Source organism: Mizuhopecten yessoensis, unplaced genomic scaffold, assembly GCF_002113885.1.
Source record: "Mizuhopecten yessoensis strain PY_sf001 unplaced genomic scaffold, ASM211388v2 scaffold8071, whole genome shotgun sequence".
In the NCBI taxonomy this organism is placed as follows: domain Eukaryota; kingdom Metazoa; phylum Mollusca; class Bivalvia; order Pectinida; family Pectinidae; genus Mizuhopecten; species Mizuhopecten yessoensis.
In genome coordinates, this window is record NW_018407364.1 from 1,849,717 (window position 1) to 1,867,746 (window position 18,030).

An 18,030-nucleotide genomic window follows, 5' to 3' on the forward strand; every position below is an offset into this window, starting at 1 on the left:
AATTCCGATAAAATAATTCTGACCGTTTGGCAAACTTAATACCAACCTGAATTCAAAATCTCGTTTAATACAGGTATGTCGTATTTTGTGTTGTTGAATCCGACGTTAAATGTGGGTATATTTCACACAATTGCTCAAACTAATCTCAACTCTGTCTTATACTGTGATCTTGTGATGCACTCAGGACACATCAATTGTGTTAATTTTACTTTTAAACTTAATTCAATGTGTTTAAATTCTAATTGTTTTAATACGTATCAACACCAAGTAGACATAGGTGACAATGATGTAGTAGGGAATGTGTCGTATCAAGTAAAAATTTGATCACAGATGTAGCATTTTTATCATAACAGTCGTTATAAATATATCAACAAGCTGTGCTCTCGATTCTTTTTTAATATACACAGTGGCACACCTTTAAAAAAACCTTTTGCTCTTCGTATTTGTGTACTCAAATTCTGTAGCCATCCTTGTAACTGTTTAGATTCTACACAAATATCAATGTCAATTACACAAGCAGTTTTCTGAAATATATAAATTTATTATTTATCACTAAATTTCAACAGCGATTCACTCTCTGAAAATGTGGCCAGTGTTTTTATTTTTAGTCAGCTAAATTCTTGACATTGCAGTGTAAAAGCATGCTTGCTTTTTACAATTTTAAAAAATATTTTTTTTTTTGAATTATCAAATTTGTTCTTAGCTTTTGCGACCCGCACATTTCAAAACGTTGACTTAGTACATTTTATCAAACCTACAGTTGGCACTCAACGGTTGATGTTCCTGGGTCAGTGTATCACAGATTATTACAGACTATTGGGTCACACACGATAAGACTATAGTTAAGTAGGCTACTTCAGTCACGTGTGCTATGATGATATGGTAAAATCGAGAGGGTTTTCCTTATTGAAGCGATGCTTTGGGGGAGGGGGCATGGGTGTATCCTTGAGGGGTGACCACTTCAGCATGTGGTACTCATTCGGACCGCCACGGTCTGTTGGCTTGATCTTCGTCTTCTCGTGTCGAAGCCTGTGACAAAAACAAAATCAACCAAATCAATTTTTATAAGATTATGGTAACATCTAAAAGGCATCACTCTGACCTTTATTTTTATTCTCAAAAAGATTACTTTAGACATGGGGCCTGTTCATGCAGAACAACCAGTTCATCTGTTTTAAATGTAACACATTTTGGTATAAATCCTAGCGGACCTGCAAAAGGTTTTGCAGGCCTTGCAAGGCTTGCCTGAAAGCAGCATCAGATTATTAAGGCTCCCATTATTTCATAAACGAACAATTCTGGTCCAACTTGTTCGACCATTTGGATCGTGATAAACGAAAGCGACCATGGACAGGACAATACTTCACAAAGGACACAAAGGCTATTCCAACATTGTGAAGTATTGTTTCAAGGTCTGATACCTATATGTCAATGTGAGTTGAACCAAACCCTGCAACAACTAGCTTACAGACTTACAACCACTCTCATTCTAGACCTTAAGGCTGACAGAGGGATGATTGGATATGCAAATAACCAACAATGTTTTAGTTATAGGGGTTTCCACTGACCCTATATCAGAATATTGGGAGTCCGTATGACAGCGGTCAAGGCTAGATACGCAGTGTCTTGTAGTCCCAACTGACCCCTATATTACAACAGTTAGTACTGTGACATGATTTGAGTGGTCAAAGCAAGATGCAGAGCTCACAGATCCTAAATTACAATAGCTGGTCACAGTGATAAACTAGTACAAAGTATTACATTGATAGCTATTAAAAAGGCTTGATCCAATAACGTATTTTATAATATAAGCCCATGCCTGGTAATAAGCCCACCCACATTCATTTCAGTTCTGTGATAACGCCAACAAATGCTATTTCAGTGTCCAACCTTTATATAGACTTTGTGTAATCCTCATGTCTACATTTGCTTCAGAATAGAAGTGGAAATTGATTTCAGTGATGTCATTCAATTGTGACATCATAGTGAGGCCTCCATGAAATTCTTACAGACAGCTAAACTTGATATTGCTATGTGTTAACCACAGTGGAACTCTCTAGTGTTTTGTTTACAGTGGGACCGTGAACCTTAACTCATTCACCCCTGCAGACACATTTGAACTCTTCCAATTCAAAGGTTGGAATAGTTCATTATTAAATTTCAGGGGTGAATGAGTTAAACTTGCTAGACATGCCATAAAGAGATTTGTTAAGTGTTTTGCTTTTTAGATCAGTAACTCACCATTTTCCTCTGAACTTCTGAATCTCTTCCTCGTTTAATTTTTCATCCTTGAGAGTTCCCGAAAGATCCTTCAGCTGTCGGGCGATCGTGTCATCATCCACAAAGAATTGGTTTTTGCCTTGTAATACTTGTGGGGTTGGGGTTCTCACCGGCGCCTGGTGGAAGAGCAATTACACCATCAACACTATAACAAACTTCTAAAATGTGTGTTCAGTGTCTGCATTCTATCCAGAATACTAGTTTTAACTGCAGAATCAAATGTTGAAACAACATTCCTAATCTGTTGTTAAGTAACACTTTTATGATGTCACAGTTAAAACTTCTTTGGAATGAATCATCATTTTGATTTTTTTTTTCATAGTGGTTTGAAAAGAAAACTTTGACTTATGAAATTGAAGAATTGGATATAAGAAAATAATTAAATCAAATAATCATTGGAATGAGAAAATCATGCCCAGAGATGATGATACAAAATATCCGCACTAAGGTTGTGCCCACAGGTACATGTACTGAGAAATCTTCTGAAGGTAATCCTTACATCCTCTGTCTTAGTGGTATCCTTGAGCAGGTCCGGCGTCTCGCTGATCTGGTCAAAAATAGGATGAGGCGGTAGACTCATGGGGTCAATCAGTACATCATACGGCACCATGGGATGCTGGAAGGTGGAGGGGTCATAGAGGTCCCAAGGCTCCGGCTGACCGTAGGTACCTGGATCAAAGGTAAAGGTATATAACATGTTACATCTGAATCAACAGAAACTAATATAGAGTAAGTTTAAAAGTGATATATTGTCTAGAATAATGAGTTTACAGATTGCTCCATTTGTGATAGAGCCATAATTTACATTGTTGAATGAATAACAGGAGAAACGTAACATTACTAAATAAACTGTGAATGAAATCACCCAGTCACCATTGAATGTTTAAAATTTGAACCGTTTCATTGATGACGCTATTCTTGTTCGTTTATTTTATTTTGGGTTTAACTCATTCACCCCTGAAATTCACAATGAACTATTCCAACCTTTGAATTGGAAGAGTTCAAATGTGTCTTCGGGGGTGAATGAGTTAAGGTCCTCACAACAGCTAAGCACATAGGAAGACAGGTGCCTCGAAATGAAACTAAATGAAGGAGAGAAAAGATATGATAGTGATCCCAAGCATTACAATGGGGACAGAAGATCATTTTCTTTTCTGCAATGTCCTCTTATTGGCCAAAATTAGATATATCACCATACAGCTATAGTCCGATAATTGATAATCTGATAGTTCAGTCGTCTACAATACTGTACACGTAAAAGGTAGGAGTTATGGATTTGGTATCCTGGCAGAGTTACCTACTATGTTCAGCTATAGTCTGATAATTGATAATCTGACAGTTCAGCCGCCTACAACACTGTACATGTAAGAGATAGGAGTTATGGATTTGGTATCCTAGTAGGGTTACACAATATGTTGGTATCTTATATCTTTGTCTTACCTTTTTGGAAGATAACAAAGATATCAGTTGTCAGATACATAGTGACAAGTGGTTATGTAAGTTTTAACTACAAATGTTTAACAATCTTTGCCGAGATCATGTCAATTACATTAACTGTGAATATATCCATATCGTATAACGTAGACAGTCTATGGAGGACACAGTCAGTGTGCCCTTTTATAAAAAAAAAATCTCATCAAGCTCTGTACTCGGTACAGAACATTCCACTTAAAGTCATGTCTCTTAATGTCACTTTTCTGTTAATATCATGTTTTACTGAAACACTGTTTTTCCTTCTATTTTCTAATAGATGAAATGTAACTTTTGTAATTCTTACTTGTTTAGTTGTTATTTCGGCCTAATAATATCATGCCATTTTAACAGTCATCACAAAAATAAAATGTGGAAAATAACATGGACGTTGCATGGGCCTGGTGTCACATCTGTACCACAAGTAATTAAGACATACCAATGTAGTCGCTGTTGAACGTCCACATCCTAACCGTACAATCCATGGATGCTGTGAGAATGACCTTATTCTTCTCCACCATCTCCAGGTTCAGGACACTGTCGACATGACCTCGCCACGAGTGGATTACTGTAAACAGTAAATCAGAGTAAATTATCAACATGGTTTGGATCAGCACATGTAAATATATCAGATGTATCATTTCATAGTAGCACAACATATATCTTATCACTGATATGTAAATATATTAATCAGAATATGTAATTTTCACTTTAAAACTTTGCTTTCGAAAGTACAACAGGAAGCTAGTCAAGACTATATATGCACATGTATTTCAGAATGTCAACAAAATGCTACAAAACTACATAACTACATAACTACACTTACAGTTAAGGGGTGCCTTTGCCATTTTAACTTACAGGTAGGANCACTTACAGTTAAGGGGTGCCTTTGTCTTTTTAACTTACAGGTAGGAGGTGCCTTTGTCTTTTTAACTTACAGGTAGGGGGTGCCTTTGTCTTTTTAACTTACAGGTAGGGGGTGCCTTTGTCTTTTTAACTTACAGGTAGGGGGTGCCTTTGTCTTGCCGTTGAGACAATAACCGTCCACATCGTAGATGAGTATAAAGCCGAGGCTATCACCACAGAACAACATGGTGTTGGCGTCGTCAGTAGCCATGGTGGTTATCATCCCGCCACTCGACTTTGACTAGGTTAATTAACAAAAAAAATAAATCTTTAACTGGAACACAATACAGAACAATCTTATAATGGAGCAAAACGATACAAAGCAATCTTATTCTGGGGCAAAAAATACATTTTTGTTGTTTGTGTTTTACATCCTATTAACAGCTATGATCATTTAAGGACGTGCCAGGTTGTGTGGTGGAGGAAAGCCGGAGTTCCCGGGGAAAAACCACCGACCTACAGCCAGTACCTGGCAACTGTCCCACTTAGGCCTCGAACCCGCGACCAAGTGGTGGAGGGCTAGTGGCAGCAGAATATTAGACGCCATGTTTAGAAAAGAACCATTTGTCAGAGTGATATTTAAATGATGGTGAAAAATTAAATCATTCAGCCTAGAAATACATGTATCAGAAAAATAAAGTTGGCGTTCCTACAAAATCTCAAGGATAACTGGTGCACTAAAATAATGATAAATTCAATTCCTGGACTAATTGATATCTAGAGTACAAAGTTTACATCATTACACATTACATCTCCAGCACACACACATAGGGAGATATTAGCCAGGTGGCACAGGACTTGTATAGTTAGCGCCTGATAAAGCAGCTCCTGCAAATTCCTCAAAATTGTATTGATTTATGTATATGCTAATTGTATTAATTGTATATCAATGTACTGTAAAGCGTGTTAGAGTGGCTTATGTTAGCTAGATAGGGTGCTTTATCAAATGCTGTATATTATTATTATTATTATTATTATCAAAGTGGAACTCTCACCCCCTTGAACTGCGCCATCATGCTGCCACCTTGAAACACGTTCCAAAAGTGGATATGTCCATGAGGCCCGCTAGCGATGAGTGAAGCGGAAGCTTTGCGAGACTCCCGAGACTTGAGAAATACCAGCTTGTTTACACTCATGTCCCCGTCCACTGTAAACATAAACAACATTGATAGGATTCAGTATAGCGTTATGTCACAGTCATGTCAACTTGTCTAGGAATTCCATATATATTTATCACAGGAAGATGCTACGTTGTACAGATTACTGTAGTGTATCAACTAATGGCAAACACCGGAGCGTTAAAGAACATTAGAAGTTTTGAGACCGATTCAGATAAAAGGGAGATAATCAGAAGTATTGATATATATCATACATGTTCAAAATAACTTGGGCCTTATCAATTTATCACAATCGAAATTGTTGAACCAGTTGGACCGCGATGTTTGTTTACAAAATAAAGTCGGACCAATTTACCTGCTGATGTTGCTTTCAGGGGAGCCTTGACATAGCCTTGCAAGGCCTGCATAAACTTTTGCAGGTCTGCCAGGATTTATACCCAAGAATGTTACATTTAAAAACAGACAAACAGGTTGAACCAGATAGACGAAAGAGGCCCTTTACAGGTTCCAAGTGGTCTGTACATGCAATACCATATCAATCATAACTTAACACGTTTGTGGGTGAGATAGGGAAATCTCAACCTGAGGGGGAAGATTCTTAAGTAAAAGCCTCGTGTTTGACAACTTAAGAATCCTTCCCCGAGGGTTAAGATTCCCCTATCTCACTCTCAAGGGGTAAATGATTCTTTTTCTCTTACCCTGTTCACCCATTGCGTATCATATACAAAATGTAATGTTAACGTTACAGGCTAAATTCAGGGTTGACGTGACGTCATTTAACCTGTAAAAGTGTGGATACACCTATCCAGGGTAAGATAATTGCATTTCTCGCACCTCAGACAGAGATATCCCACGTCATACCACATGCTAGATTTTTCAATCTTGTCCGATCTGTCTGGTACCTTTATGTGACATTTCGCGGAATTTTTACACTGCAATGTATTCATCTGCGCATTAACGGCTCGAAATTAACAACCTGCATTGTTTTGTCATTATATGTGTATAGTTTTGATGTTAGATTACTGATGTTGTAGATAAATATTATCTAGGATGTGAAATAAGTTATCCTCTTTGTAGGAATGGAATACATTTTCACATAGATTCACATACACGTAGTGTAGAGGCCATATTTATTTGAAGCCTCAGATGGGATGCTTGTAGCTATATATATAGTCCTTAGCGAAACTGAATACATTTTTTAACTAAAAGGTGCAAGAAACAAGATCTAGCTATTACCCGTAACTAAGCGAGATTAGGTTACTTCAGTCTTGGGCTAAGATTTTGTAACATCTCAGCCTCTGGCTAAGATTTTGTAACATCTCAGCCTCGGTTTATGACTCGGTTGGAAATTTGCTACAGAATCTTAGCCCTCGACCGAGATAATTGATTTTGCTTAGTTACAAGTAACAGATTTTATTATTCTCTTACCCTGGAAAGGTGTATATCCACCCTTTTACCGGTGTGAGATTTCCTTGTCTCACCCTATAGGGTTGAGAAGGGGGGATTTCCCTTATTCATAACAATGGTATGACGTCACTTCAATAATACAATGACGTCACTTCAACAATCCATTAATGTCACGTCAACCCTGAATTTAGCATGTAACATTATCATTACATTGTGTATAGGATACACGATCGAAGAACAGGTTAAGAGAAAAAGAATCAAAGGAATCTCAACCCTTGGGGAAAGATTCTTAAGTGGCTAAACACTCAGCAAAGCCTCGTGTTTGGCAACTTAAGAATCTTTCCCCTCAAGTTGAGATTCCCCTAATGAGAGATTCTACCAATCACTCATCCTATAAGTAACAAACTTACTTGATTCGTCCTCGTAGTTTTGTGGTATAGGTGACATACTTACATGATTCATCCTCATAGTTTGGTGGTACAGCGGCGCGCAGGTGACAGAAGATGTGACCCGACACCATGTTCCACACGATGACCTCGCCGTCGTAGCTTCCTGTGGCAATCAAGTTGGGTGGACTCTGAGCGATAGCCAGTATATCTTCCTTGTGGCCGTTTTTCTGTTTGGAATTAATAAAAGTCAACTACATTGTAGCAGGCATCAAAGTAGTATGGAAAGATATTAACATCTATATAACCGACACTTTTTTGTTAATATTGATTCATGCAAAACATACATGTATGTAACCACAAAATAAGCAATAAAGTATGATAACGACATAGTAATAAGCAAGTAACTTTAACTCCTTATCAATCTTAAATCACGAATTTAGGAGAAAATTTTATCTGACAAAAAGATCAGTAATTATTAGTACATGTTTATAAAAGACAGTCTAATACAATATCATTAAACCTGGAAAACTAAAAAATTAGGAACACATTTACATGTCTTGCTCAGCTCAACACGTTTTCTTATCTCAGCTTATTGAACATATGTACAGGTATCAACGTGCAGTTGTCTATGTCTATATAATCATGATCACACGGCTGTAACATGTTACATGAAGTAATTTTTGGTCGTACCTTATCGTCAGCCCAGAACAGATTTGGGTTCTGTACGAGGTGGATATTGCTATCAGCATTGGCGTCGTCCGAATAAATGTTGATAGTTCTGTCCCAGCCAACGGATATCACGTATCTACGACAAAAAAACGGGCTCATCAGAATTAACGTTTATTAATTGTTCTGTTTCAACTCTAAAGAAATATCACAGACAAGTTACTACACAACAACAGGTTTGTCTCTAGTGTAGCTATGCATAGTTCTAGATCAGGTTGTAGCAAGCTTCATACATTAAAGTAATGTTATAACATTAAAGTTTAAGATTGAATCAGTGATATTTTCGTGATTTTTAAATCTGAAAACAAAAAACACATCTCTTACGACTTAAAATGATAATCTCTGTAGATAATTTACACTGTGAATGTGCACAATAACACCAATATTTCTGTTCATATTTGTCAAAATTTGAATATGCAAAATTGATCTGAAGAACCTTGATGCAATATATATATAGCATTCTGTTATTTGATGTATTTGTATATTTTACTTACGTTTCCCTGACTAAAACCTTCACTACTAATTAATAAATAATCTATACTTACAACTGAGCTCTTTATACACATAATATCCAATAACAAATTGTATACACAGCAGTGGTGTGTATATATACACATGAGTGAATGGCGGGATAAGGGTTAAAAGGGTACAATTAAAGTTAAATTCATTTCAAGATGGTTTCTACCTCATTTTCTGTATTTGTAAACAAAAATGTCATGCTTTACTTGTGAATTAATAATTCCTATTAATGTACAAGTCATTCTGATATGTCTCGCCTGTGCCCCACTTTGACCATCGATGCACATGTCAAGTTTGGTTAGTCTAGCACTTATAGTTTCAGTGAAACTAATACTTAAACGCAAAAACTTAGTGTTGATGGAGATGCTGACAAAGTCAATGGACCATGAAAAGTAGGTCGCATCCAGCATTTGATGCATGGGTTGAGATGTACTACCAAAGATGCATCTGTGGTCAAAGTTTGATAGGTCTAACACTTATACTTTCAGTGAAACTTACTTAAATGCAAAAACTTAATGACACGCAAAGTCAATGGATCATGAAAGGAAGGCTGCATCCAGCATTTGACGCATGGGTTGAGATGTACTACTACCTAAGATGTATCTATGGTCCAAGTTTGGTTGGTCTAGCACTTATACTTTCAATGAAACTAACTTAAACGCAAAAACTTAATGTTGACGCCGCCGTCACAGGAACAGCAACACCTTAGTCTCGCTTTCGCTACTTCGTGGCGTCGAGACAATAAAAAACAAGGAGTATTATGTGGTAGTCTTGTCCTTGTGTTTTCATTCTATCCTGATTTAATTGTGAGCGAGATATAATTTTTTGTATATTAAAGAATTTCCAAACACAATAATGACGACATTGTTAGTCTAACATACCTGTTTCTGTTCATTTCTACATATGTTAAATCACAAACTTCGTCTGTTTCTGCATCTGTCAAATAAAAATCACAAAACATTATATATCAACACACATTTTCTATGATCAGATATAAGTACAACAGACTTAAATACATTCTCCTTTACACCTAACCCCTTTGAAACCTTTCTGATATATTTGTATGTTCCGTAAGTACAATTAAACCTGTTGTACTGCCATCATTCGCCAAGTGAGATTTTCACTTTAGTAAGAGGCTTGGCAATATATTGTGGAAAAAATATAAACATATTGTTGTGATTAAAATAGAAATGAACCTTGAGATACATTGCAGTATAAGGTTGTACATGTAAGTGAAACGAGAGGCATTATAGTGTATAAAGGTATTTTGTTTTAGTATTAAACTTTTCAAGTGTATGCGCTCACTTTCGCTCTCTGCACCCCTGGAATATGTCATAGCAAAATTCAAGGCTCGATGTGTGCAACCTTGTTGATGAGACAAGAAGACTAGTTCGATCCTTTGATGTACATCAAAAGAATCTGTCGGTTGCGTAACGGTAAAATTGTCTGGCTTTTGAGATTAGGTGTCGTTCCTCTGTAATCTTCAAAGGACAGGTATCAGCGTATCAGCCATGATAACCGATCAGGTATTTTTAGCTGAGACCAGTCAAATAGCCAGCCACGTGCCTTCAATTATGCTTTGACATATAACAGAGTATCGAGGATGGGGTATGATAAAAACTTCATGAAACAAAAAGCACATATGCTATCTTCTTTTTGTGCTCATCTGTTGTTTTTTTTTATCTGATGTCATAAAATTTCTGTTTACACAAGACTACAGTGTTGTCGCCGATTTCTCATTGCAACATAGAATCAAAATAACACTTGGTGTGGGCAATGACGGGAATATTTGTACCTTATTTGGTTGATAATGATTTAGTGGGACAAAAACAATTCATTTGTCTTAGATATTTGAGGCAAAATGAATACAAGGTTACCATTTTGTATTTTGATTACTCAGATCAAGTTTGGTTACCACTGTGCTGGTGGAAGCCGAGAAGAAATTGAAAATGTCTCAGCCAATCAGAGCACTGGAAGCCATCTTTGATTGTAAATTGGTTTAAAAAAAACACCATTTGGTCAAGGCCATGAGATCAGCATTTGATGCACTTTGACATGAGCCCACATACATAGGTCTTTGGGCCAGGTGAGAGGACCAAACAGGTGAGATAATATAATATAATGAGTTCTTTTTAAAATCTTTTTCCCAAACTAAGTGAAACAAAATCATTAAAACATAGCTTACCTTTCTTTAGCATCCTTAAACAATGGCCGTTGTTATAATTCCAGATCTTAATAGTTCCATCTCTCCCACCTGTCAGTAATCTACAAAACCAAAAAGTACACATTAATAATTTATAGAACCTCCGTAAGGAATTATCAATCACAATTTCTGTTATTCAATATCATGTATTTTTGAGATATATATTAGTTAGATGAGATGAATTTGAATACTGTACTGATAAATCAAAATAGAAATCCAAATAACATTTTAAAATTTAATATCAATCCACAGACTTAACAACATTGTATGTTTTAATTGGTTAAATCATAAAAAATAACCTAGTTTAAGAAAATGTGAAAAGAAAATCATGGAATATTAGATTTCAAAGAAGTTTGCAGTCAAGTCTTACTAGGTTGTAGTGATGCATTTTTCAATCATCATACAGCTTTTTAATTAGCTCATCCAAAATAAATGTTTATCACAAAGGTTTTGTCGAAAGTTTTATCAAGACATTGTTAGTATAACAAGTTCAATTATGGTGTCCCAATAAATGTTATGGTGAAGACTTCAAGTTGGCGTCATTGAAAACTTGATGATAGTCAGAGAAAAGTGTTATTATCATAATTTTATTATTGTAGTCTTGAACTGGTTTCCATTTCAGACAAATGAAACTTGTCCCAAGGTTTTTATTTCAGCAAACGATTACCATCTATAATTGTGATTTATTTCCAGGAACTGCTTACCTTCTCCCTGTGGAGTCAAAGGTCATACACGTTATCGCTGCCTCTCCGTGAGCATCTCCAAATTCAAATATTCCTGCCCCTGACTCAAAATCCCATAGTTTGATCACCTGAAAAAAGGGATTGCACAGATGGTCTAGGCAATCTGATAATCTAGATTGATGTCAGTGTAACAGTAATAAACCATGGAGAAACACACCTAAACAATTCTGTCTTGTTGGAAACAACATATAAACTTTCCGATTTTATCAAAGATAAGAATAAAAGGTATCAAAAATATCATGTCTTAAATCTGATACATTTGTTTGTGACTATTCCATGATTATATATATTTAGATTTACATTTATTTTTAAATTATTCAATCTGTGTGCACTATGAATATAACAAACATGTTTGTGATTGACAATTTTGTAGACTTACGGAGCCCTCTGAGCAGGTGATGACTTGGTTAAAGCTTGGGTTGTATTTACAGCAGGTTACTGGTTCCTTGTGTGTGATTGTGATGTCCGCATGTAGCACCGGTCTGTACAATTGGAAAGAATAATTATTAATAGTGTGTATCAATGACTGGACTCTATAATATCAAATACTGGATATCAACTGTTGATAGAGACCACAATTGTTTTATACTATTCCCCTGAAGGGGTTGCTATAAACAGGTTTGAATGTATGGTATATTAACATTTTACACCTTGAAATCAATTGCTTTTGCAATTTTGTTACGAAAAATCCTATAGTTTTCTCAAGAAAATTGATGGAGTTTTCACAGAAAAGTCCATATGTACTTTGATGATTTTAACAACATTTTCATGGCAATTTTAAAGAGTATGGTGCTTTGCCTCCAAACAAATAAGAGTTTGAGGAAGTGTGTTAGCTGTTCATCACATGCAATGACAGCAGTGTACATAAATATCTCAAAATTTTAAATATTAGAATGTTACTCGGATTATTTATACGACTGGAAAAACTGTTGACAATTTTTTGTAAAATTATCACAATTTCTTTTTCAGAAATTCTGTCGATTTATGGTACGATATTGTAATACATGTATTTTGTACATTTTTATTTTCAACAAATGTCGAAACTCCAAATATATAATATATGTATAATGATTGCGTGATACGAACGTGGCACAGTACTGTGTTACAGGTATTCCGTCTTTGCGTATTGCAGAGTTATCTTCTCTTGGGAACAGGTATTGATTGTTACGTCATTGGTTTGTGTGAGAAAATTACGTCGTTTTCTCAAAAATTAATGACGTTACTCTCATAAACAAGTGACGTAACAATCAATACCTGCTCCCAAGAGAAGATAACTCTGCAATACGCAAAGACGAAATAGCCATGTTAAATGCTGGGGAGGGAGAGAAGGATAGCTATAAATATAAGGGCCAGCGTCATAGTTATATGGTATCCAAATATTTTGTAGTAAAAACAGGTTAATGAAAGTGATATATCAAAATGTCATAGAAATAGTGCATAGCATTAGGATGCTTAAAATATAAACCATAATATAAAACATATCAAAGGTGAGAAAAATCTGAAGCAATATTGATGTATTGTCTAATTAGGGAAATCTTCGATTTGAGGAAATCTCAAGAATTGAGATGTTTTATACCAGTGGGATAACATATTAAATTCAAATCAACAATATTTTATGAATTACCTAACCAAGAATGCTATTAAAATGCAAATATATTAATTAACTGTTCTACATCTGTATAGCAAATAAAATAAACAAAAAGCTTTCTCAGACCAAGTTGAAGTGATGACCTGCTATTGGAAACCATAAATTCTACATGTAAAATTGCAATTTGAAAGATTATAGGAAAATTGTGCACCCTCTTGTTAAAGGAATAGATGTGGTCCATGTATGTAAAGGGAGATAATCCCACATTACACAACAGCATCACAGGAGAATTCAAGAAATCGTCCGAAAATGCCAGAAAGCAGACACATTAGAGAGATAGTTTGGAAAGGTCATTGTGCTCAGCTCCTGTAAATGTCATCTCTGGTTCACTAAGTAAAGAATAGTTAAAACAGTGTGAAATTGAGAAGAAAAAACAAATGACCACTCTGGAATAATATAAACCTCCATACTCAAGGGGTTCCGCTCACTTTTGCTCTCTGCACACCTGGAATATGTCTAAGCAAAATAAAAGGCACATGGCTAGCTATTTGACTGGTCTCAGGTAAAAAAAACACCTGACCAATCGCTATGCTGATACCTGTCCTTTGAAGATTACAAAAAAGCTACACCCAACTTCAAATCCCATCAATTTTGCATTTATGCGACATATTCGAGGGATGCAAAGAGCCAATGTGAGCGTAACTCCTGGACTATTGAGGAAGCTCTGGAATGTTTACGCCATAGAGATTCTCTGGTGAAGAGTATAGATCCAAAATAAATAAAACAAAACAAAAAATATTAATAAACAAGTGTAGATGTATGTAAATTGGAAAGTGCTGCTGAAATCACACGAGATTGAAGGGTTATCTAGGGTTGGGTGGAACGTTAGTTTATCCTAGGAAAGGTGTCGGCCAGGGATTCAATCACACTACCAGCCGCGCGAGAGGGCTGGGAAGAACTTCTGACTCTCTGTTTCAACCTCTTACCTGCTGTTTATATTCTGATCCATTCTTAAAACAAACACAGGTTTCAATTGTAGTAAATATTTACCTGTAGCTTTATGTACCTGACAAAGCTCTGAAAGCCAGGATAGGGCTTAAATAAACTGACACAGCAAATAATCGAGAGGTCTAGAATGTATTCAATTCTTATACCATCACAGCTAATTTCAGTTTAGAATCCTATGATATATCTAAAGATATTTTGGATGGTATCTCTTCTCTGTTGCCATATGTTAAAATTTCAAAATGCTTTGCTACAATAATTTAAAAAAAACATTTTTATTTCAAATTATGAATGCTGTATTATAAAAAAGACAATTTGTATGATATCTTTTCTTGATAATATTAATAAAACAAAGTATAATTTATACATCCATGTCCACACCTTTTTTCCCCTAAATTCAAGGAAGAATCACAAAAAAAATAAACAACAAAGATATGAGATTCACATTTAAAAAACGAATTCAATTTTGAAAAAAAATATATTAAACATATAATTTATGGTAAAAATAGAATTTTGGTTTCAAAATCCAGTTAAATATCCCCTTTCATGTTACTCTACCTAAAAACGACTGACAGGAATACAAATTTCAACTCAATTGATAAACAAAACAAAGCTTTGTGGACAATACCAGGCATGCATTGTGAAACAATGTCAGATTATTTTACAAACTAATTGAAATTTGTTGTAACTTTTTAAAATTAACAAAACAGATTGATTGGAAGCATTTATTTGTATAAATACTAAATATTCTGTATTTTTCATGAGATTTTATTTCTAGCTTAATTCATGGTTTAATAAAATTGCAAAAAAACAGAATGTGACTTTTTATCACACAACAAAAATACCCTCCCTTATGGGATAGCATAAATTCATGTTAAGTTATCAGCAGGATCAAATTAATTCTAAAAATATATATTTAGATCCTTATTGTTCTGGACAGAATTCAAAGACTTTTACGAATTCTGTTTAGTACAATAAAACAATGTATATGCTACAGAAAGAATAAACAAGATTTACTTTTGCCTGAGGTTGAGGGCCGCCAGCTTCTGGTCGGTTGCCACGGCGAGGGATTTGGCGATGTTGGAGTAATGGCAGGCCTGAAGGTCGCCGTGAATTTTGTGAGCTTTGGGTCGGATTGTCAGCAAACAGTTGTGGTCCTGGATATCCCATATCTACAGCGAACAAATCAATCATCAAAATGCTGCTGGGGGAAAAAAATTGAAATTTTCACTCTACTTAAATTATGAAATAGAAATTATTGATATCCTATGCTGGATTTGCAGAATTTGAACCTCTGTATTATATGGATAAAACAAATTCCAAAGGATCAGTAAAATTGTTCATGGTTGTCTTGACTTTTATGGTTTTCTATATCTAAATATGAACTTTATTTATTTTACAACAATTATGAAACAAGTTATTTCCACTTGTATCAATCAATCTTGTTGGCCCAGACGTTAGCGCTTGGGGGGTGGTCTTACTGTGGGAGGAAACCAGCTGAGTACCCGGAGAAAACCAACATGGTTTGGCAGGTGCATGACCCAATACCTTTTCATGTCCGATCGAGGAATCGAACCCGACTGCCTTGGTGAAAGACCAGTGCATTATCCACTGCACAATGCACACATATCTATAAAGACTGCCTGTCTATAAAGACCACCTATCTCCTGCCTTAGAAACAACCTATCTATAAAGACGGCCTGCCTATGAAGATAACCTGTCTATAAAGACTGCCTGTCTATGAAGACCACCTATCTATAAAGACCACCTATCTCCTGCCTTAGAAACAACCTATCTATAAAGATAACCTGTCTCTGAAGATAACCTGTCTATGAAGACCACCTATCTCCTGTCTTAGAGACAACATATCTATAAAGACAACCAGTCCTGTCTATGAAGATAACCTGTCTATGAAAATCATCTGTCTATAAAGACCACCTATCTCCTACCTTAGAAACAACCTAACTATAAAGATAAACTGTCTATGAAAATAACATGTCTATGAAGATAACCTGTCTATAAAGACCACCTATCTCCTGCCTTAGAAACAACCAATCTATAAAGACAACCTATATATAAAGATAACCTAGTCTATGAAGATAACCTGTCTATGAAGACCATCTATCTCCTGCCTTGGAGACAACCTTTCTATAAAGTCTACTTATCTATGAAGACCACCTGTCTATAAAGACCACATATATCCCACCTTAGAGACAACCTATCTATAAAGATAACCCGTCTATGAAGACCAACTATATCCCGCCTTAGAGACAACCTATCTTTAAAGATAACCTGTCTATAAAGATAACCTGTCTATGAAGACCACCTATTTCCTGCCCTAGAGACAACATATCTATAAAGACAACCTATCTATAAAAATAACCTGTCTATGAAGACCACATTTATTCCACCTTAGAGAAAACCTATCTATAAAGATAACTTGTCTATAAAGATAGCCTGTCTACAAAGACATCCTGTCTATAGAGACCACCTATCTCCTGCCTCAGAGACAACCTATATATTAAGATAACCTGTCTATAAAGACGACATATATCCCGCCTTAGAGACTATCTATAAAGATAACTTTTCTATAAAGACATCTTGTCTATAAAGACCACCTATATCCTGCCTAAGAGACAACCTATCTATAAAGATAACCTGTCTATAAAGACATCCTGTATAGAAAGACCACATATCTCCCACCTTAGAGACAACCTATCTATAAAGATAACCTGTCTATAAAGACATCTTGTCTATAAAGACCACTTATATGCTGCCTTAGAGACAACCTATCTATAAAGACTGCCTGTCTATGAAGACCACATATCTCCTGCCTTAGATACAACCTATACATAAGAGAACCTGTCTATAATGACCACCTATCTCCTGCCTTAGAGACAACCTATATATAAAGAGAACCTGTCTATAACAACCACCTATCTCCTGCCTTAGAGACAACATATCTATAAAGATAACCTGTCTATAAAGACCACCTATATCCTGCCTTAGAGACAACCTATCTATAAAGATAACCTTTCTATAAAGACATCTTGTCTATAAAGACCACCTTTATCCTGCCTTAGAGACAACCTATCTATAAAGATAACCTGTCTATAAAGACATCCTGTATAGAAAGACCACATATCTCCTGCCTTAGAGACAACCAATCTATAAAGACAACCTATCTATAAAGATAACCTGTCTATAAAGACTGCCTGTCTATGAAGACCACCTATCTCCTGCCTTAGAGACAACCTATCTATAAAGACTACTTATCTATGAAGACCACTTGTCTATAAAGACCACCTATATCCCGCCTTAGAGACAACCTATCTATAAAGATAACCTGTCTATAAAGACAAGAGGCCCAGGGGCCTTAATAGCTCACCTGGTATTTTATTTTTCAATTTAAAACCTGCTGAGTACCATTCAGGTTTATCAAAGGAGTACAAGTAACAAAGTTGCATCTTCCATTTATAAATATTCAATTCCCTTTGCCCAAAGATTCTCTAAAACAAGTTTGGTTAGGTTAAAATCCCTTCAACGGTACAGAAGGAGAAGGATCTTTAATGTTTTCCTCTATTTCCCCTAATGGGCCCCACTAATCTGCCCCAAAGAAGGGGAATCCACACACCTCAGTTTAAACAAAATTGATTCTTTTCTCCCTAAGCATGCT

At 35.8% G+C, this 18,030-nt stretch overlaps 1 protein-coding gene across 2 annotated transcripts in view; it reads right to left on the bottom strand.

Moving 5' to 3' along the window:
* Positions 1-525: 525 nt before the first annotated feature.
* LOC110454822 (WD repeat-containing protein on Y chromosome-like) overlaps positions 526-18,030 on the bottom strand; it is a 50,958-nt gene continuing 33,453 nt past the window's right edge. The window contains exons 15-28 of one of the 2 annotated variants that reach the window (XM_021504543.1): positions 15,372-15,526; positions 14,336-14,359; positions 12,141-12,243; positions 11,723-11,829; positions 11,001-11,080; positions 9,697-9,751; positions 8,261-8,375; positions 7,635-7,797; positions 5,652-5,803; positions 4,753-4,897; positions 4,190-4,318; positions 2,780-2,949; positions 2,242-2,396; positions 526-1,029 (exon numbers count right to left, since the gene is read on the bottom strand). In XM_021504543.1, coding sequence (XP_021360218.1) covers positions 870-1,029; positions 2,242-2,396; positions 2,780-2,949; positions 4,190-4,318; positions 4,753-4,897; positions 5,652-5,803; positions 7,635-7,797; positions 8,261-8,375; positions 9,697-9,751; positions 11,001-11,080; positions 11,723-11,829; positions 12,141-12,243; positions 14,336-14,359; positions 15,372-15,526 — 1,713 coding nt within the window. In that variant the 3' untranslated portion in view covers positions 526-869. The remainder of the gene's footprint in view (positions 1,030-2,241; positions 2,397-2,779; positions 2,950-4,189; positions 4,319-4,752; positions 4,898-5,651; positions 5,804-7,634; positions 7,798-8,260; positions 8,376-9,696; positions 9,752-11,000; positions 11,081-11,722; positions 11,830-12,140; positions 12,244-14,335; positions 14,360-15,371; positions 15,527-18,030) is intronic. The other variant, XM_021504542.1, reaches the window with a different exon arrangement.